The sequence below is a fragment of the Motacilla alba genome, chromosome 5 (assembly GCF_015832195.1).
Source record: "Motacilla alba alba isolate MOTALB_02 chromosome 5, Motacilla_alba_V1.0_pri, whole genome shotgun sequence".
Taxonomy (NCBI): domain Eukaryota; kingdom Metazoa; phylum Chordata; class Aves; order Passeriformes; family Motacillidae; genus Motacilla; species Motacilla alba.
In genome coordinates, this window is record NC_052020.1 from 3826533 (window position 1) to 3848420 (window position 21888).

At 39.7% G+C, this 21888-nt stretch overlaps 2 protein-coding genes across 5 annotated transcripts in view; one reads left to right on the plus strand and one right to left on the minus strand.

The window, feature by feature from the left end:
* The window catches only part of METTL15 (methyltransferase like 15), a 78471-nt gene extending 65819 nt beyond the window's left edge, over nt 1–12652 (minus strand). Inside the window, exons 1-2 of one of the 2 annotated variants that reach the window (XM_038138659.1) lie at nt 12569–12652; nt 10937–11216 (exon numbers count right to left, since the gene is read on the minus strand). In XM_038138659.1, the coding sequence (XP_037994587.1) occupies nt 10937–11200 (264 nt within the window). In that variant the 5' untranslated portion in view covers nt 11201–11216; nt 12569–12652. Of the gene's footprint in view, nt 1–10936; nt 11217–11829; nt 12467–12568 lie in introns of those variants that run through there. The other variant, XM_038138658.1, reaches the window with a different exon arrangement.
* On the plus strand, nt 12571–14939 carry LOC119701662 (kinesin-like protein KIF18A). Of its 3 annotated transcripts, none has more exons than XR_005257132.1 (2): nt 12571–12667; nt 13902–14939. XR_005257132.1 is itself a non-coding variant. In XM_038138660.1 (2 exons), exons 1-2 carry the CDS (start codon nt 12662–12664, stop codon nt 14135–14137), a joined length of 246 nt encoding a protein of 81 aa, XP_037994588.1. In that variant the 5' UTR covers nt 12621–12661; the 3' UTR covers nt 14138–14939. The 3 variants fall into 3 exon arrangements, 1 of the variants encoding a protein (XP_037994588.1); XM_038138660.1 differs by having other exon boundaries at nt 12621–12671; XR_005257133.1 differs by lacking the exon at nt 12571–12667 and adding an exon at nt 13074–13263.
* Nucleotides 14940–21888: the final 6949 nt, after the last annotated feature.

Sequence of the window (21888 nt, forward strand, 5' to 3'; positions counted from 1 at the left end):
CCTACAAATCTCAGTGTTTAACACAAGTTTTTAGCAGGTGAAAAAGCTGTAACTCAGAACAGGCACAACATGTCATCTTCTCACGGCGAAGACAAAGAGGGACAACTTAGCTAAGATTGGTACTAGACCAATCAGTTAGACTGATCAAGTTGCACAAGATGTTAAGTGGTAGGTGTAGGAGTAATTAGGCATTATTTTCTCTTGTGTGTTTTCCCTCTTGCAGTTAATTTCTCTCAGCACAGGTGTTTACTGTGTACTTCCACAAGCCAATTAAACTCAGCAACATGGCGCAGAAAACAGAAACAGAGAAAAAGCTGCATTTTTTTCTGATGTGGTAGTGTGTTTAGCTGATGTGCAGAGGTCAGGGAGAGACAGGAGCTCAGGGAGGTGGTGACACGGGGGAAGCAGGGACGCCGGACCTGTCCTCTTCAGTGGCATCACTCCACTGCCTTTGTGCTCAGCTTGGCTCCTCCTTTTGTTCCTGTTTCCCTCAGGAACAATCCACCACCTCCATTCCAGTTTTCTTTTCCAAAGTGAAGTAACGATGGAAATGGCAATATCCAAGCCAGTAACTGAGAAATGCAGCCAGCTGACAGAGGGACACTGGAACTTCGGCCACGCAGCCCCTGTGACACTCAGGAGGTCACCACACCAAGCAGGTAGGTCATGCTGTTCCTCTTTTTTTCTGTCTAAAACTCAGAAACTCTGGATCTGCTTCCCAGACACCCTGTGCCCTCACCAGCTGCAGGTGGATGTCTCTCCAATGTGCTGCAAAGCTCTCCAACAGAATGCTAACCTCTCGGAAAAACCAGGCAAAGAGGCATTTCTGTTTGGGCACCCAAAGCAGAATTTCAGCATTGCTGCCTCTAAATTCTGCCAAGTAGAAGCAATATTACTGTGCTACTTTATAAGAGAGCTGTAAACATAAATTCTGTGTAATGAATTTGAATTAATTATTCTTTAAAGATAATCTGTGGATGATTCAGAGGTTGTAGGGATATAATTCAAAATACAAAAGTCTAAATTCAAAGCAGAGTTTGAACAGTAAACAGCATATAAGACATGTCCACGAACAAAATATTTAGTTTATTTCCCCAGCACTCTCTGGCTGTATCTACCTGAACAGGCCAGTGGAAGGAGATTCTCAAAGGACAGAACCACCATTTTGTCTGGGCCCCTGTACAAAGGCCAGCAGGTTTCACTCCAGATCATTTCCAGGGTAATTTTCTTTTTTTAATATCGTCCCTAGATTACAGTTTGCTTATAAATTCAATACCAGCAAAGATCAGCATTCAATCCTGCTCAACAATTACCCATGTAAAAAATTCTTTATCAAAAAAGAGAGAAGTCAAACAAAATATACAAACACAACATACACTATGTATGCTCACTCCCAAACTCACAATAGCAATACTGCTGGTTTAAAATAATGGCATCTATCAAAACTTAAACTATTGAATCAGATCATGTTTCTAGAACTATTCTATATCTAGAACTACTTCTGCTAAAGCAAAAATACTGATTAGATGATTTAGCAACTGGAGACCTTCTTTCTCCTTTTTAGCATTTCAGCCCCCAATGGGAGAAAATGGAGTTTCCTTGGAGCTTTCTCCCCTTCTGCTCTGCCAGAAGTCACCTCTGTTGAACCAACATGACCCGTGTAAGCTGAAATACCTGCAGTTTCTCAAAGCCATCGAACAAGGACTGTAGAATAAATCTTAAAAGTCAAAGCCTGCCTACCCCTGACCAAATCATGTGTCTACAAATTTCCATTACATTTCTCCATCCTAAGCACTGTTTCTTTGGTTGACTCAAGATGTGACTTAAAATGGGTGAGTATTCTGTATCCTCCCAAAAATTATTTACTGCACATACCACTACTGCCCTACCTAATGCATGCATAGAACAACCATGTAGAGAAAAGTTTGTATTTAATTTTAGCATAACAACCAAAGAATGTGTCCTCAATTCCCATTAAATATACAAGAATTAAAACAGTAAACTTGTTTTATATGTCTGACAACAGGTGGGGGTTTTAAAATTACAGATTGTTAAAAACCATTGGCATCCTAAGACATGATGTATAAGTTACTTGTGAGACAGGAACAAAGATTTGTTAGTAGAGAAATGTACTTTTAGAGAAATTCTGGAAGAGTTGTACTATTTTTCCAAATGAATTAAGAAACTACACACACTCAAAGTCTCAGAAGAAAACATTATTAAAACATACCTTCCTGTTATTCACATGCAAAAAAGAACTATCCCACAACTAAGAAAATAAGAGGTCAATGACACCAACTTATTCTTGCATTTTTATACTATATTATTCAAATTTAGTAAGAAGCAATATTTAGGTTTCAGCATGCTAATAACCTTCACTTTCTCTTATGAGAATTCAAAATATTTTGCAAATAAGTTCTGTAAAGTAAATCAGACATAGCTGTTTTTCAACTAGAGCACTTTGATTTTTAATCACCTGTTCAAAATCAGAAGGGGAAATAATATTACAAATCCAGTGAATCACACATGGTCCACAGACACCTTGCAGTGCTAAGCTCCCATCCTGAAAAGTTACAATTTTCATTTGCATTGTTACTTCTGTAAGAACTCTAAAAATGAGAGGTGACGTTCTGATGTCATCTCAACGTCAATCAGTAACAACACACTGTCATGCTGCAACATAAAATTCCTTAACAATAAAAAAGGAGCAAAAAAGGAACTTCTGTAAAATCAAAACATCTGCAGCAAGAAGTGGTTAAGGTTACCCTGTAGAGCAAAACCTCACTACAGGTTTCCCTGCAGTAAACTGGAAAATGTTTCAACCTACACAAGGTAAACAAGCTCTATATAAATCTGTAGACCCAGAAGCAATAAGATCCTGTAGATAACACCACTATGAAAATTATGAGCAGCTACTGACCTATACAGGTATAATTCCCATCCAAAGCTTGCTCAAGTATATAAGAGCTGAATTTGTCAGTGAAAATATTATAAAGGGATTAAAAGCTATTCTGCAGGATGACATGGCCTGCCAGAAAATGAAGTTGACCGAAAAAGCAAAAATTTACAGTTCTATTTTTTTTTTTTTTTTTTCTAATGGTAATAAATTACACCAAAAAGACCTGTTTTCTTCTAGCGCCTACAAAAAGGAAAAGATCAAAATAAGTACATAGCAAAGAAGAATTTTGGTTGCAAGCAAAAGATGTCTCCTATCAGTTCTATACAGTACATGCCTTTTACCTACGTAAAAAGTTATCACTTGTAATTTCAAAAAATAAGGACTGATAGGTAAAACATAACTGGACTAATTTCTCTCCACAAGTACTTTTTGACAGACTAGGAAATGATAAAAAAGTTGTTTACACACCAAGTCTAACATCTTAGAACACAAAGAGAATATAAATGAATAGTTGGCATTTTGCAGGAAAACAGCCTTCTCAGATCACATATTAAGTACAATATAAAATGATTTTCCAGTATTGGCCGATTCAGCAATTCAAGGTAATGCAAGCATCATTTCCCATTTTTCCCGTTCATCCCATTGGTACACTAACAGAGGATGCTGCTGGATTATACTAGTGTACAGCTGAAATATCTGTAACATCACTAAGCTGGCATATCCAAGAATTTCAGTAACTTGCACCATCAACCATCTCTTCACCATTTCACACAGAGGAGAAAAAAGATTCCTATGAACACACTTTGCAGCACCCATCAATCATACCCGCTTAATACCTCAAAATAATTTCCAATATATTTTCTTCACAAGGGTTCCATTTCCTGATTACAGCTAAACACGAAACAATGTATGAACAAAAGTGGGTTTGTATGAAAACGTATAAAAAGGCATTTTACCTCTGCTCTATTTTGCACTACTTACTTATTTTCTAGAGCCCCTTCCCCCTTGCACAAGAGGTAAGAGAAGCAAACAAAAACCACCACCTGCCTCTGCCACCTGCTTTTAGACAGCACTGGCAGACCTTGCCTCAATATGCATTATTTACTCCACTCGTTTTCCTAAGAGTAATGTTGTCTGGAATTAGATTTAATGACGTTATGACTCAAACACACCATTATTAACATTTCCATAGGAAATTAAAATTTCAGTGTCTGAATGACATCAGCTAATCATCAGACTTAACAAGAAAAAGCAGACTTCCTCTGCTAACTCAGAAAAAACTTCTTTCCACGATTATAACCGAGGAGATATTTAAGATGCAATAAAAATTTTACAAAGGCTCAAGTAAAAATCTAATTCTTTATCATTAATGGCTAGCCAACCCCAAAAAAGCCATGGATGTGTTTTTGGTAAGCCTTGGCTGCCAGGTTCCTACAGCAATTTGACATTAAATAATACTATTTTGATACAGAGCCTGAAACAATATTCAGCCTGAAACAATATTCATTTATTTCAGGGACATTATTAAAACAGAAGAATTGTCATTTATTAAAACACAGTTATTAGAAAAGTATTTTCCCAAGATGCTGAGCATCAGCAAACATCACTGGAATAAAGATAACATCCTCAGAAAGTCTGGGAAAAAGAAAAAATATTTTAAAAAAATCAGATCATATGTGTGCATGAACCTTCGGATAACCTGTTTAAACAACAAATTTAGTAGCTTAACCTCTTAATCATCTCTTTATTCAGGTTAATTCTGTGCAAAATTACTCCCAACAGTAGAAAACATAAAATAAGAAAACAAAACCTGCAGATACCTCCCATACTCCACCTGTGATCTTCAATTGCTAGTAATATTCTGTGTGATAGAAAAAAAGTCTGCATTTCTGTTTGCAAACTCAAATTCAAATATTTAATGAGAAAGCTTAGCCAAAAGGCTGACTAAAGACACACAGTACTAGATGAGGAGGAAATGAGTAGCTACATATATTAATTATCACCCTTTCTGAGAACACAGCCTCACTCAAGTTAAAATTTAAAGGGCTTAGATTACTTTCTGGTGAATTTTATTAGTTTTCCCCAAGAGGTGCAAAGACTAATGCTGTCACAACAGCCAAGGAGAGCATACACAGCGTCACTGCAAGCTGAGTCACCCCAAAGCACTGAATCTTGCTTTATTATAACATAGCATCTTAAACAGCCTCCTGAAGGGCTGTCATTTGTTATGTGATAGAGCAGTAACAGCAAATGAACCCAGCACCACCAGCAAACCAGATGTGGACATCTGCAGAGCTGTTTGCAGCAGGCAGCCCCTGCTACCTTGCTGGTCTCTCTGGATACAGCAGCTGCAGGCTGTCCTTCCTCTACTGCCACAGAGAAAGATGCAGTAGCAAGTTGGTGAGAGGTCCTCTGCTTGTGGCTGCTGGTAACATTTAGGTATGCCTCCAGAGAGCCATGATGCAGCTGGGAAAATGAGGTGGTCAGGCAGATGTGCAAGAACTACAACCTGAATTCTTTCCTCTGCAGCTGTAGCCATCAACTTATTCTTCTTCTCATCCAAGTATTCTAGTTACTTTCTCTCTGAAGACCTAATTCTTGAAGGATAAAAAAAGTTAAAATCTGAAGGGACTTCTTCAGCATGCCTCATTCATATCCTGCCATCATTCAGATCCAAACCCACAGACATTTTTCTTTTCCTGGTACCACAGTCTAATCACTCAGCAGTACCAGCTTCGAAAGAGAGAACAGTTATGCAGTGCTCTCAAATAAATCCCACTTGTTTTCAGTCACCTGTCAATATGGAATTTAAGATGCCTGTACTTTTGGAGGCCCACTACAGAAGTCAGTAAAACAAGCAGACAGCTGAAGAGCATGACCTTCTCTGCCTCCTCAACTGGCAAGCTGTTCATGAGTATCACCTCCTGTCCTGTTCTCTTCCCAGTCCCCTTCTGTCCTCTCTCCTCTTGGGATGGCACTCACACAGATGCAGATACTGTAAAACACATATGACATTTGTTGGCATTACACTGTTCAGTAACACTCCTTCTACCTTACCATATTTTATTTTGCCTGCGTGTCACAGCAGAGAGCAATTAGTTCTAAGTTGATGAACATAAGCAAATGGGGTCTGCTTTTCCAAATCTGCATGCATACATTACCATTGCAAAACCAGACAATTTTAGTATTTAAAATAATAATAAATACCTGAAGCACTATCTTTTCCATATCTTAGTCAAAACTATTTTGAGAATGTTTTCCATTTTCATGCACTAAATTCAAATGCTAACTTCACTAAAATCATCCCTCTTAAAGTATGATTTTAGCCAAGTATTTTAAACAGTGCTATCTGATGAGAATCCATTTAACAAGTTTCCTAGTAGATACATCCAAAAATAAAGATACTTTGCATATATACACATTCTATTGCATGGACATTTTATTACATGCTTCCACACACGGCTGTGATCTGAAGCCTGGCTAGCCTCTTCTGTAAATTTACAGTATGTGCAGCCAGGACACCAGACAAGGTAAGAGTGACAGAAAAAACACACAGGAACTACATGATCAACTGAAAGAACTCTCAATATGCCTCAGTAACGCCCAAGTACCAGGGGAAAAAAGTGTGTTCTGTAATTCTCAGAGTGTTTTCGGAATCACTCTACGTTAATTTATTGACTCGCAAGTTTCTGTATCTTCCTTCCTTTTTTACAACAATCACTACAAAAGCTCACTGTGCTGCTGACAGAGAAAAATTATCCCAAAAATTTGCATATGGAAAGATATTTTCAGCATGCTTCCCATTAAAAAAAGTTGTTGCTACAATAAAGAACATTAGGCAATTTGCTTTATGTCACCGTACTCATTTTTACAAGACCAGTGAAAAACAGGCTAAAACAATATAAACTTTTACTATGTCCATGTGTCTGTAGTACTTTTCTAAAACAAGTATTTAATCATTTACCTCATGATGCTACTAATATTCCCTTCGAAACTTGGTATTTTGGCTGCATTTTACCAAAACACTCATACAACTTGAGATGACAGGATAATTTTTCCAGATCCCTTTTCAATTCCTCTTTACTTTGGGCACCCTGCAGAAAAGCAGTAAAGCAATTTTGAGCACTTCTAGCATACATGGCTCATTCCAGTTAGAAGTGACTTGCAGATGGCTTGGGAGGTGCTATGGTAAGAAGCCTGGTCACCAGCACCACCATGTAACTATTTATACACCACAACACTTGGAAAGCTTTGCCACAGAACAGAAGTCCCCTCTGCAGGGTGCTGTACAGAAAAAGGTTATTTCTGCCTTACATTTACACTTGGTACAAGGCAGAAAGGGAATACTGATGTATGGACAAGAATACACAGAAAGTAAGACAATAATTCCAGAACTAACTCTGCTTTCTCCCACCAGCAGTCTCCCTCAGCTTCCTTCAGGTGTGTTCTATTGCCTGATTAACTAGCTCTGCAGAAAAGGAAGGAAACAACCACGTTCCAGATCAAAATCCAAGAGCAGCAACAGAACCTCCAGGAGGTGAAAATCTGCCTTCAAACCTGAACCCCAGAGCTCAAGCAGCACTTCACTCACAACAAAATGCCTGGCTGTCAGCAGTGTCTTACACTTCCTTCCTGTTATTTTAGAAGTCCATGCTCACATTCCTTCTGAAAGAGAATAATTTGGTGTTTTGATGTGTGAAAATAGTAACTATCCTGAAAATAATGCAGTACGTACCTGAAAGAGTGGAAGGAGAGCTCATGGCAAAGCTGCATGTTCTCAGGAAATACTTGTTTCTTTCTAGAAACCAACACATGACTTCCAAGAAAAAGAAATACTAACACATGGACTAACACATGATTTCCAAGACAAAAAGGATACCTCCTTCAATGAATGCCAAGTAGCAAAAACAATCTGAATAACATCAGGGAGAATCAAAAGGGAAATATCCACATTAAGTCCTGGCTAACTCAAGATGATGTCAGATGAGATCTCTTTGGGGAAAATTACCTGCCTTCTTGTTTTTTATACAAATTAACATCATGAGTTAAAAATTCATCTACTATTAACAGCTTAACCCCTTAAATACTGAAGAAAATGGAAAGGTCTCATTCATTATTTCTCACCTCAAGTTTGACCATCTACCATTTAATTTACAGATACTAAAAAAAGCCTAGCTTCCAGAACTATCATAAACCAAATAATACTAGCAGAGCTTATAGTATCTCCATTTTAGTCTCTTCTAGATCATACTCAACCATAGATAAAATCAATCACATAAAACCACAGATGTCATCAGGTTACAGGCTTCCCCATATAATCTGAGTAGGGCATAATATTTCCTTCTCTTCTAGTTGGAGTTTAAAGTTTATATATAGAAGTATTTGTTGCTGCTGGAGCACTATCATTTCCTAGAGCTTTGCAACTCAAAAGCCTTTAAGATTCTCATAAGAACAGTTAAAATTTCAGAGTTTCATCCTCTGGCATTCATACCTCATGCTTTTGAAGTTCTTTTGCTTAACATTATAGCCACAGTATGTGGAAGATCCACATATCTAGTTAGAAGAAACTTGAATATTGCAAAGGAAAAAAATAGGAAAAAGTAGGTTGAAAACTGGGGAAACATGCTTCTGGATGTTCAAACATTGATTCAAAATAGGTTCTGTTCTTTAAGAGAACAGAGGATTGTCCAGACAACTGCAAAAACATTGGTCAGGTGTTTGCAAACAACACCCATTGACTGAGAAGATTAAAATGTAGTGAAATCGATACAGTAAACTTAAAGAGGAAATTACTTATGTGTGGACTTAGTGCAACAGACTTTTCATTGAGCAGTGAGGGAGATTGGTAAAACCTAATTAGTAGTCCTTGCTTCAAAGACAGGACTACTACAGGGACTTTTTGAAACAAAGCAATAAAAGAAGATTCAAAGATAAATGGAAGTATTATTGCTCCAAGTCCTGACAAACAGATTCCCCAAAGGAGACAGTCAACAAGAATATTCAGTGAGAGGGCACTAACATCTTTATCTCAGCGGTGACTCATTCTTAAGTAACATTTCCTTTCGTAAGAATCTCTAGAAGTAAAATGAAAATCCCATTCAGTAACCGTGACTATAAGGAGAACATCATCTTTCTAATTAGATTTCTTTTATATTGGTACCTCCCTGTCTTAAGACACAAGAAGAAATAGAGGCCCAAATCAGCTATTTTATAACAAAGAATATAACTCCATTAAAGCCGAGCAAAGGAAATCTTTTGTGTGAGGAGAGAATAAAGCAGAAAAATTGAATTCAAGCTCAGAGCACTGCCTTTCCTGTCCACAAAACAAAGTGTTCATAGACTTCCTGTCATGAGTATAATCTTAAAAAATGTAACTTTATGTGACACCCCCAGTTGACATGCATGTTAGTACAAACTGATTACCACAACTCGGGTTAGTGAGGAACTTTCTCAACCTGTGTTCAGACTTTCACTGACACTAGCAAAATGCAGTTGACACACTGCATCCTTTTGCACACTACTTATTTTTCGAGGCTTCAGAAAGTGGAGCGAATGCATGCAGGAGAACAAAAACAAGTGCTGAACAGTTTGCAGTTTCAGTCATGCTGAACAGGCTGGCAGTATTATAAATACTTATGTTTGAGGTAAACACACTTGAGCTCTCTTATAGCAGTCATCAGTGGTTCACTACTAGCTTAGGAATCTGAAAAACCATGTATACACAGACCTGAAAAAATCCCACCTCAATAAAAAGCTATTTTACAACCATAAATATTTAAATTAGAAAAAGTCTTCAGGGGCAGTAAGTTACTCTCCACAGTTCATAACCTTGGAGAGTTTCTTACACAAGTTCTGTTGCCAAGTAAGATTTTCTACATCAACAAAGGGAGTCTAATGGACACTGACTTCATCAGGCTTCTTATCAAAGTAAAAACTTACACAACAGGAAAAAATATTTCACATATTGTATCACAGTTTATATCTTCATTTAATGTGTGAAAATGGCATCACAGTTCTGACATCAGAATAAAATCTGAACTCAAAGCTCCTTATGTATTTCTCTAATTTAGGTATCTTCAACAATAGAACACATACAATTAGAGCAATTTGTATGCTAACGTGTATCAACACTATTTACATTTTCACTGCTTCTTCAAAGACTTAAAATTATACACAAGGCAACATAAGATTTGACTGCAAATTTTTGACCACTGCATCCACCTCAAACTTGCTATATCACTTGGCCACTGTTGGATCGTGTTGTTCTCAAATAAAAATAAAAACATACACACTTTGACCTTCCTACTTCTTTGCCTATTGTTTCAGTCTTTGTAGTAAAACAACATATTGATAAGCCTAAACTAGTAAGATTCTATGAAGCTAGCACAAGCACTAAAATAACAGATCAAAGTATCTGAAATACGAACATTATTTAAGAATTTACGTTATTCAAAAAATCCTTTCAAATTAATACTAAGACCACCCAGACAAAAACCATTTCCCTGGGTATAACTTTTTCAAGGACACGTGTAACCATATACTACCCCAGACACCAAAAGCAAACCACTCTCAGCACCATACCCAAACCAGAAGGCCTGAACCAATTCTCCATGCTAATGAGGCAAAACAATTTTAAAAATCTATGTACTTACTACCTCTTATCCAAGGGGAAAAGGGCTCTTCAAAAACTGATGAGATAACCACACATGAGAACCCCCCTCTGAGTCATTAACATAACCCTAAGAACACACAAGTGCAACTCAGAAAGACAAGCACAAAACCAACAGAATAGTCAAATATGACAGTTTTAATAAACACCACCTACCTGGGGATTCAGGCACACAGACACCAGAATTTTATTAGTTTGAAAACAGAGTTTTAATGTGAACTTCAAAACAATTGAGAACCTTTGAAAGATTCAGCTGATTGCTTAAGAGCATCCCTTTATTCCTCTAAACAAAAGTCATCCCCACACTCCACAAATTTTTCTGCTGCACTGTTAATGGATCCCAGATGTCAATTAATCATTTAACTCACCTGACCTGGCTGAGGGGATAAACAATTAACAACCTCCTCCAGCATCACTGGTACGTGCAATCTTCCAGAATTACTGTTCTCTGTATTTTGAGGCAGCTCTTCAGTTTCACATTTCTGGACAGTTTGTTCCTCTGACTCAGAGTCAGAAAGCTTTTCTGATGAAGAATGGATCCTTCTGGCCAAACCAGCCACATGTACTGAATTCAATTTCAAGTTACTCAGAAACAAACATTTGCAAAGTTGGTACAGATTTTGAGGTAACATTTTGGAGTTGATCAGCCTAGAAGAGCAGTAGATGTTGGGAATTACTTTCAAACAAATTTTCAAAATAGTGTATTTGTTTAAATAACATAGGGGAAATGCGACAGGTAAAGCTACACACGTTCCAAGTTGGGCAGCTTTATAGATATGTCATGTCAGCAAAACGTTTTCAGAACTTTGAAGATTTGCTACAAATCAATCATGTTCAAGTAGTAAGCAGATTCTTTTCACTATCAGATTTTAATATGTGCTTTTATTGAATTTAGCTCGCCAGAGGCTACCAATATTTTGCCTGCATAAGGATATGCTGAGAAAGTTACTCTCCTGATCGTTTAGGCTTCAAAAGGGCCACAATTCTTCCACCTTACATTTGAAAGCGCACATCACTCTTAACTTTGAGCAGACACACAGATGTGTTTTGCAACAATCCCCGGTGTGCCTACAGAAAACATGTGTATTACCATGGTGTGCTCTGCTGGCTTGCTGGGCACAGCAGTGAGGAGACACAGCTGGGGCGGTGACCCAAGGGACTGAAGGGATAGCCCAGACCAAAGGACAGCGTGCTCCAGACAGAAAGTGGGGAGAGGAGGATTGGGATGGGGGCACTGGTGTTTCCAAGTGACCATTATTACCTGAGATGGGCCCTGCTCTCCCCGAGATGGCTGACCCCACGGGAAGGCATTCCTTGTTTTGCTCTGCTTGTCTGCCCAGATTCTGACTCATCTGTTGAACTCTCTCCACCGCGGCCGCCGAGTTTGTGCCTTTTCTCCCTTCCCCTCCCGTCCCGGCCCCTCTGGTGAGGGCGAGGAGCGGCTGAACCCCGGCAGTGCCACCATCCCCTGCCCTGCCCTGCCGCGGGGGAACGCGAGGGACTGCTCACAGCCACCTCCTCCTGCACACCCAGAGATCTCCTTCTCGCCAGCGAGCACAGAGTTTGCGTTTTATTGCATTTTATACAGCGCACGCCTGAAGGGGCAGCGGGCACCACCGCAGGCTGCCGCCTCGGGACCGGGACCGGCGCTGGAGCAGAACTAAAGGCAGCGAGGACAGAAATTCCAGCCCGAAGCGCTTTTGATCAGAGGCGGCCGAGCGGCGCCCGCGGCCCGCTCCGCGCCGGACCCCGCGCGGGAGGAGAGCCCGGGCGGGGGCTGGAGCCGGAAACGCGGAGCCACGGGCCGCCCGCTCCCCGTCCGCCCCGGGAGCGCCTCCCTTCCCTCCCGAGCGCCCCGGGAGCGCCTCCCTTCCCTCCCGAGCGCCCCGGGAGCGCCTCCCTTCCCTCCCGAGCGCCCCCGCTCCCTCCCCGCGGGCTCCGCCGCCGCCCGCGCCCCTCGAACCCCGCGCACGCCGCTGCGCGCCCGCCCACGCACTCACCGCAGGCGCCGGCGCTCTGCTGACGTCACGGGGCACAGCCAATGAGGAGGCGAGGAGCGCGGCCTGCCCGTGTTTGAATTCCGCGGCCGGTGGATGGCGGTTGGTGCGGGAGACAGAGCGGGACAGAGCGGGACAGAGCGGGACAGAGCGGGACAGAGCGGGACGGGCGAGACAGAGCGGGACAGAGCGGGCCGGGCGGGACAGAGCGGGACAGAGCGGGACAGAGCGGGCCGGGCGGGACAGAGCGGGACAGAGCGGGACAGAGCGGGCCGGGCGGGCCAGAGCGGGACAGAGCCAGAGCGGGCCGGGCGGGACAGAGCGGGACAGAGCGGGACAGAGCGGGCCGGGCGGGACAGAGCGGGACAGAGCGGGACAGAGCGGGCCGGGCGGGCCAGAGCGGGACAGAGCGGGACAGAGCGGGACAGAGCGGGCCGGGCGGGACAGAGCGGGCCGGGCGGGACAGAGCGGGCCGGCCTGGGGGAGAGGGATAGACCAGGAACGGCCAAGGGCACGGGCCGGGGGTGACACCGGGCCCGGGCCCGGCCCGCCGGGTGGGTGCCGGGGGTGAGCCCGGGGAGGGTAAGGCCCGGCCCGCCGGGTAAGCGAGTGCCGGGCAGGCGTCTCTGCGGCCGGCACAGGGCGATTCTCCGGTCGTGGGGCCGAGCCTGGCGGCGTGCCCCGAGGAAGAGCCTGCGGTGGGTGAGGAGGAGCCGGGCGGGTCTGGGAGGGACTCGGCTGAGAGAGGCGAGCTGGCCCTGGAGCGGCAGCAGTGGCGCTGGGAGCCTTTACCGTGTCCGCTGCTAGGGGTGCGCCAACAGCGCGCTGCTAACAGCAAAAATGGGCTGTTTAAAGGAAATTCCGCTTTGGTGTCGGTTGCTGCATCCCCTGCGAGGCACGTTAACGTAAATCCCGCTTTAACTCTCTTTAAATGTACGTGCGACGTGCTTGTATCAGTCCAGGGAGGCCAACATGGGCAGCGCCTCTTTGTGCTGAAGAGCAAAAAGACTGCTTGCTTTAGTCCACAGAAATGTGGTGTCTCGTCTGAAAGCTTGGTCTGTTGTAGAAGAAAGCCTGTAGGCCATTTAGTAGTTGAAATTCTAAAATAAACGCGAGAATGCACTGGGGCAGTGCTGGTTGGCTTTCTGGAAGCTGTGCTGAGTTAAGGCATCTTTTGAGTTTCCCATTAGAAACACTCCAGAGTTTCCCAAAGTCTCGTTGGGGCAGTCTTTGACAAGCCATGGGTGGGCCCAGCACAGGGGCCTGAGCAAATGGGGAACTGCTTGGAAGAGTGAAAGGCTCCTATTGTGAATAAAACCTCTCTTGTCAACTGCAGAAAGGATTCAGCTGCTGGATCTCAAAGAGTGCTGGGAGTGGAGCTGGGGAGCAGAAGGGATGACTCCTGCCAAGGAAGATGATGTCTGCAGCCATGTCAAAGTGGTGGTCCGTGTCCGCCCAGAGAGCCAGAAGGAAAAGCAGGGCAGCTTCAGCAGGGTGGTGCGTGTCATCGACCAGCACGTGCTGGTCTTTGATCCAAAGGAGGAGGAGAGTGACCCACAGGCATACCTTTAACATGATTATACCCTTACACATTAAGACCTGAAAGGACCATCCATTTCCTTTCTCGTAAAAAGCTCCAAAAAGGCAGGTTGTGTAGGAGACAATCTACATAACATGTAGTTCATTTTAAGGCTATGCTGCAAAAATAAAACCTTTTTTTTATAGCCAAAATGATAGGGGAAACAGCACTGTCAAAGCAGGAATAACAAATGGAACATTTTATATTTCTTTGCTTTACTATGAGTTCTTTACATTCCTACAGCCTGGCTTCAAATGTCTTCAAAACTACAGGAATAACTTTGTGAAACCCCAAGATATGAACTTGGTGTCTTCTGCATACTTTCAAGGCCTTTCATACATATCTCCTTTATATATATCCATTCATCCATCCATCTATCCATCTTCCTCTTTTCCAGAGGAAAAAGTTCATTCTTCTATTCAGATTATAGAAGCCAACACTCTAAATACAGGAATATAAGAGAAGCCATAACACAGAACTAAATAAATGCAGACAGATTTTAAAATATTTCAAAGTTATAAGGTGATGAAATACTCTGACTTTTTATGATAATGATATAAATCTTGAGAAAATGTAAAACTTAAAGTTGCAATTCTCTTTGACTGCATAAAAATCAGAATCACATAATTTGTTGAGGTTTCCAAACTTTAAGCTGCCTTATTTTACAAGAAAAAGTTATGAATTTACCACATGGAAATTGCATTTAATAGAAATGGAGACTGACTCCTAATTGCTCATTGCAAGTGAGCACTAGAAATTGGATTTATTTTTGCATATTGCAATCTAAATATTGTACTTCTGTTACTTTGGATGATTTACTTTTATATATTATTATATTACATATTAAATCTTGCTATATTTATTATACCTATTTATATTTTTCATTCATTCATTTATATTATTTATTTTTCTAATAAAATATTGGAAAGTCTGGAAGAAGACTATATTTTTTCATACTATTTTAATAGTATTATATTATCAATATTTCTGATTTGTGTCATCCAAGAATGTTAGCATAATGTTTTAAATCAATACTGAGGCAAATGAAATGGTTTTATCAAAGCAACTCCTAGCTCCATTAAATGAACCTAAACTTGAAAGAACATTCTGTTCCCTATAACTGAACAGTTTTAAGTGCTCAGGAAGCTCCTAGTGATAAAAAGCTTTTACATGATACCAATAAGTTAGAAACTAAACACTGTTGAGTTTGATTTTTAGCAGCCAATAAATTTTGTTTTCATTATAGAAGTTGAAAGGATGAGGAACAGATTTTGCTTCAGAAATTGTCTAACATTCCTTTATATTGTTTCTAGTAGGAAGAGAGAATTCCTACTATATTCTTTCTATTTTACAAGTCAAATATTCTTGCAGAACACAGAGCATCTCATATTGGGCAAATCAAATTACTTTTTTTCCCCCTGAACTTGGAAAACCTTTCTCTACTTATGGTCTCTTATTATTATTATTGACTTTTTCACAAACATTGCCCAAACCCTACAGATTCAGGTGCAGTCAAGTGCCTACAGTTTGCACATGGCAGCAAGTGGGAGTGGATTTTCCTCACTTATTTAACTATTACAATGGCTAGGGACTGGGACATGCTCCTAACAGTGGGAGTCTTGGATTTCTTATCCTTGCTTTCATATTTTCTGCACTGACTCTGTGTGTATGCAAAATGCACACACCAACTGCAGTACACAGTACAGTCCAAGTTGGTTTCCTTCCAGATTTGCTGGGATGCAACAGGCATCTTATCATCTTTGATCCTTGTGAGGATACTTATGACTCTGTGTAAAATAAAGAATCATTTTGTTATGTTGAAGAAGCTTCTAAGGAAGTAGAGAATCTCTCACTTAGCAATTTTATTTCCAAAAAGTAATAACAAAATAATGACAATAATAGAATCCATGTTTTTGAGGGAAGCATGGAAAGGATTGTAAAGAGCATGAAGAGTGTTTCTCAAAGCACAGCAAAGTATTTTTTAGAAAATAAACCCAGAAAGAGAACTGAAAAAAGCACATAAGCAATGGGTATAGACATAGGCATCTAAATTCTCATTTATATCCTAGACAGCTAAGGCCTTTAGCAAATTTGCCCTAAATACCTGGGTGATGTGTGTCAAGTTTGAATTTAACAGGGCAGAGGAAAACAGATAGAAATTTTTCAGGAAGCATCAGGGGCAGGGCAGACTGTGCCAAGAGCTTTCCTGATAAAACAGAAAACTGTATTCAGGCCAAAACATATGGAGCAAGGAAGAGGAGCTTTTTGCAAGCCAAGCATAAAGAGGCACTGCTCCTGAACTTCAGGAGCAGCAGTAGATGGGATAAGAACTAAAATGACTTTTCCTCTGATAATTTAACAAATATTTGCAATGATCTTTCTCAGAGCAGAAGGGTTTATTGGAAGAACACAGTGCTTAGTGTTTCTTAAGAATAATTACTTTTTTCCCTATTCTGACCACATGCTGGATGCCGTATTGGCATCAAGGAAAGTACAGCTCGTGTTCAATCTGTAATTTTTGGTGAACCGAGTTGTGAATCTTGTGACTAGCAGCAGCAATCAAACTGCCCAAATGAGAGTTTCTACCAGTTATTCAACATCCTTAATTACCTATGCTAGGGTCTGCAGGCAGCACCACAGCACAGGACTGAAGCTGAAGGTAAGAGATTCTAGGTTTACCCAGGAATTTGGCTGCAAACAGCCATACTATACTCTCCAATCTGCTTTCTATTACATTTTATTGTGCTTTGCCTCTCACCATATGGATTTGGCTGACATCCTAAGGAACACAGAATTATATTTTTAGGTATATGGTGAGGTAGCTTCATTGATGATGGGATATTTTGAAATTAAGGTAGTCGTAAAGATTTCCACAATTTGTTATTTTTCTGGAATGTATAAAATTAAACCAGCCTTTTACCTGAAATACCTTAATGATCTCCACATTGTGTTAAAAATGTTCACTTTATGAATAAAAATTTAACAGCTGTTTTTTTTTCAGTGCATCTAAATTAGCTTATTAAGAAAAAGATGACTTAACGTGAAATTTTGACTTCTTTAACTGCACATTGCTGTGATGCCACTTGGAAAGAACGTAAGTTTTGAGAGAACATCTGCAAGCCACGCACCTCATAAAATTGCTGTGCTATTTCACTTGCTGATGCACAATCATGAAGGAGCAGCACACTAGGAAAATCACATCCCTCCTAGAATGAAGCGAATGCATTTTTAAGCCATTGTGGCAAAGTTTGCAATTCAGTTTACTACCATCCACACTCAACACAGGATTGACCTCCTGTTGAAGTTTTGCATTCACCTTGATCATCACATTCCATCTCTTCCTCATGCTCTCTCCTGTTACTCTATATCTCTTTGGTTTTTCTTCCAAAAGAACATCAGCAGTAGATTGAATGTGTTCAGTACCTCAGATGTGATCAAGCTGTAGGAATTTCTGAGTTGAGCCCCTGCTTGGTGACTTCTTGGCAGCTGGGGTTGTGACAGGAGTCAGCAGAATTATCCATCAGCGAGGAGGGAACAAAAAGTCCAATTCCTTGGGGTGACTTTTTCCTGCAGTGTCCCTTGGGAGAAGTTACACTTTTCATTTCCAGCTCTAATAAACACAGCCATGATGTGTTTGAAGAGAGAGAGCCCTGCAGTGATGCAGGCAGAGAACAGGAAGGGCAAAAAGCTCAGAGACAGGGCTGGCAGAGAGTTATTGTGGAATTCACAGTGCAGCCAAGAGATATGGGACAAAAAAAGCCAAATTTATGGAAGTGTATATATGTGGGGAAACTCCCAGCTCCAAGAGTAGCATATTAGAATAAATTCTACATGCACAATGGGGAATAAAAGCCACAAGGTAGTGATTTCTGCCTCTTAATTTTTAGTGTATTGTGTGGTTTTTTTCCTTTGGTTGAAAGTTTTTGGGTTTTTTTATTTACTGCATATATGCTGAAATCTGTGTGTACTATCTAATGTGCTGTTTCTCTCAAAACAGTAATTTAAGATGAATCTCATTAAATCTCTTCTTCCTGAGCAAATAAACAAAGTGCTAATGTATTTTTAATGAGGTAGGGTGATTTCTTGCTGTGAAAATGGGCCTAGACCTGTAAAAACACCATTTTCTTTCTACCCAATGAGGATAATGATGAGTTTTTATCAATGCATCATTGTCCTATTTGCTGCTAAGGCTGACCTAGTGAGCTACATATAAGAGCTAGGGACTCCTCTGCCAATAAAAAATTCATTATTGCCCTTCTGAAATTGAATTGTTTCATTGTTTGAATTGCTAGGAAGCCATTATCATAAATTTCCACAATCTTGTTTGAATTACACATTACAATTTGGTCATGTTTCTTTTTTTTTTTTTTAATTTATGTTTCCCAGCTATTGTTGCTGATCCCATTCAAAGTTATGCCCACCAAAACGGAGGGGAATTTATTTTTGGGGGGTTTTCTCTGCTCTGAATAATTTCTTGTGGTTAGAACATCTGACTTTCTTTCTAAAATACTTCATTTTGTCATGTTGAAGAAGCTTCTCAGGAAATATAGCCTCTCTCACTTAGCAATTTTATTTCTAAAAGGTAATAAGACAATTTTTAAAATCCTTGGTTTTGAGGGAATCCTTGTTTTTTGTTCCCCCTTGAGGGAAGAATGGAAAGGATTGAAAAAGAGCATGAAGAGTGTTTCTCAAAGCACAGCATCACAGTATTTTTAGAAAATAAACCCAGAAAGAAAACTGAAAAAACTATGTGAAATGCCACTTCTGAAATACAGAAATTTCCCCACAACTGACTAAAACCAAAACAAAGACAGGAAGTAAATGTTACCCTTTATCCAAAACCTTCAGAACCTCTTTGATGCCATTTAACACAGAGAGCTCTGGGTACTGTGGGAAATTTCTGACATCTTTGTATATTTGACACTTCAGATTGTATTAAAATAAGGAAAAAGAAAAAGCATGATTTTCTGTATTTTTACATTATGCTGAAGTATTTCAAGTTTTATTCCCTGAATTAATTACTTTCTAACATTTGTATATTATTATTACAGTAACCCTTTGGGTTTGGCTTTTGTTTGCTTTTTACATTTTAGTCATGGCAGCAGGTATGACATACCTGTTGCAAATTTGTGGGCCTACACTGTCTTTTACATGAAATAAAATTTCTTATTGCCTCCCTAATTTTTAATTTATTATAATCATTGGATTATTGCTATACCTAAATCTAGCAAAGCTCTGAAATATAGAGCTGTCTAATTTTAGACAAGGCATTGGAGAAGTTCAAATTTAAGTAAAATCTCTGCTTTTGGGTACAGCCATAATGTAAGCAGAAACTTCTGAGGAAAATATATACCTTTACCAAAAGGCATTTAAATTAATATCTAAATGGTTAATGTGTGTTGCCTACAAAAAGATCTGAGACAATCTTGAAAACTATTTTTCCTTCATTTCCTATTTGTAGAAAAATTGCATCCATAAAATAATTGACTTCAAATTGAACCTCAACAAGTGGCAAGAGTAATTTGTGAATTATTGGCACTTAGTTTTTTTTCCACTTGGGACTTTTTGTAGAAACGTAGATATTTTTAGAAATATCTGAGGCCAAATTATTACTTGGTTGGTAATAACAAATACTGATCTAAATGTGCAGATTCTAGACAAAAACAAGGGAACTTTTTAAGGAGCATTTAATTTCAATGAATGGAGATTAGTTTTGAAGAAAATTGAGCAGTGCCATCTTTTGTTGGAAGAGACTAACTGCAACACTCAAGTTACAATATTTGGATCAGTTTTGATTTGTGCACACAAATTCCAGTTTTGTTTATCACTAATAGGACAGACCTTTTTTCTTACTGAACACAAGAAAGAACATTTGCTGCATTTGTTGAATTTTTGCTGAGAAGAATTCAAGAACAAGCACTGCTACAAACAAAAGTCAGGACCTACCATTATACTAGACAGATATCCTTCTATAAATGAAAACACTCAGGTCAAATCCATAAGAATTGGTTATGTCTTTTCTATAATAAAGACAATGCATTCGAGTTTGCTGCAGCTGACGTTTCTAAGAAAGGTAAATAAAGTCAAAGCACCTACCTGTAACATTTCCTGCTGCTGAATCACACTTTTCTGAGAAGAGAGATGGAGTCAAGGGTGGTCAGAAGGTCTTGGCTTGCTGTTGTGCAGCTCAGGGAGGAAAGAGTAAAATGAAAAATAGCAGGTGAAGAATACAGAAAGATGGAAAATATTTCATCTCTGGTTTTACCCATTGTGTGTGATGGTGACTTAGCAGGGACTGGTGCTTCATGAGCAAAGCAGTTTTTAACAAGTAGCTCAGTGAAATTTCTTAGTGCCTTTCAAAACTGGGAGTTCTGGTTTTTTTATCAATTCTTCATTTCCTTAAGTGTAAAGACATGTCAGATCCATACCTATTATTTTTTATCTATTTTTCAGAATTTTTACTTTCTTACAATACTCCTGGGAGTTTTTTTTCTGTAACTTTTGTAGCTGGTCAAACCAGGACTCCCAAATCAGGATTTGACTGTCAGTCTCTTGCTGGAGATGAGCAGTAGATTACCTACAGGCCTCTGCAGTCTGATTTCAGTACCTCAGCAGGAGAAGAAGAATAGAAGAAGAAGATTCTTCAAAAAGAAGAAAAGGAAAAACATGCATATTTACACCATATTTTAAATGGATTTATAGTACATACGCTGCACCAAAGCAGTTCTTCCTTCCCACCACAGAGGAAGTTCCCACATGGACGTGCAAGATGATGGAAAATGCTGGAGGGAAAAGGAAAGAAGTGCCACAATATGGGAGAGCCCTCCTTAATAAAATCCTCCTCCTAGGCTTAAACCATCTTTTCATGTGAATATCCAATATTCCAATATATAAAGTTATTCCAACATAAAAGTGCTTGTGATATATCCAGTGATTTTTCCTGAGCTGGTGGAACTGCCACCAGCCATCATAAATGCAAGCAGGAAGCAAAAGACTTGGATCATCCTCTGCATGAGTGGCTGTAGAAACTCCTGTATATACTCCGTCCAGGTGCTACCTGAGCTTGAGCACTGGACACATCTGAAGTGACAGCCACAATACTCCTGCTCTACCCAAGCCCCTGATAATCTGTTAGATTTCCCCCCCGCCCCCGGGAATATCCAAATCTTTACTAGAAATGTGTTACTTCTTTACAAACAAAACTGTTTCACAAACCACTATCAATACTTTAATATAAAATCTATTTTCCCTTGGTGTCTGTAAATTTACTTTCTAACTTACAGTTCTCGAGAACCATTGCTGAAACTGATTCATTTAGTTCTTTAGAAAGGGTCCACTTCCTTTAAAAATGACAGAATCAAACCCTTCTTTTGCTTTATTTATATTTTCACAAATAAATATATGTGCATAAATACACATATATGTATATACACATATACGTATATACACACACATGTATATGTAATAGTTAATATATATTTATATATATATGTATGCAATTATGCATCATTATAAGGAAAATAATTCATCATTTGTAAAACCAATAACAAACACTATAAAACCTTAATCTTTTTATCTGTTAAGGCCACAAATTTAGTTATATTCCAGTAGCTTGTATAAAGCAGCTTTGGAAAATGTATTATTTTCCACACAGCTCATCTCATTAAAAAAAAAAATATTGTAAAAAAAATCTAAATATTATATCTCTGATAAGACCTAGACATATTATTCTTGCTTATTTCAA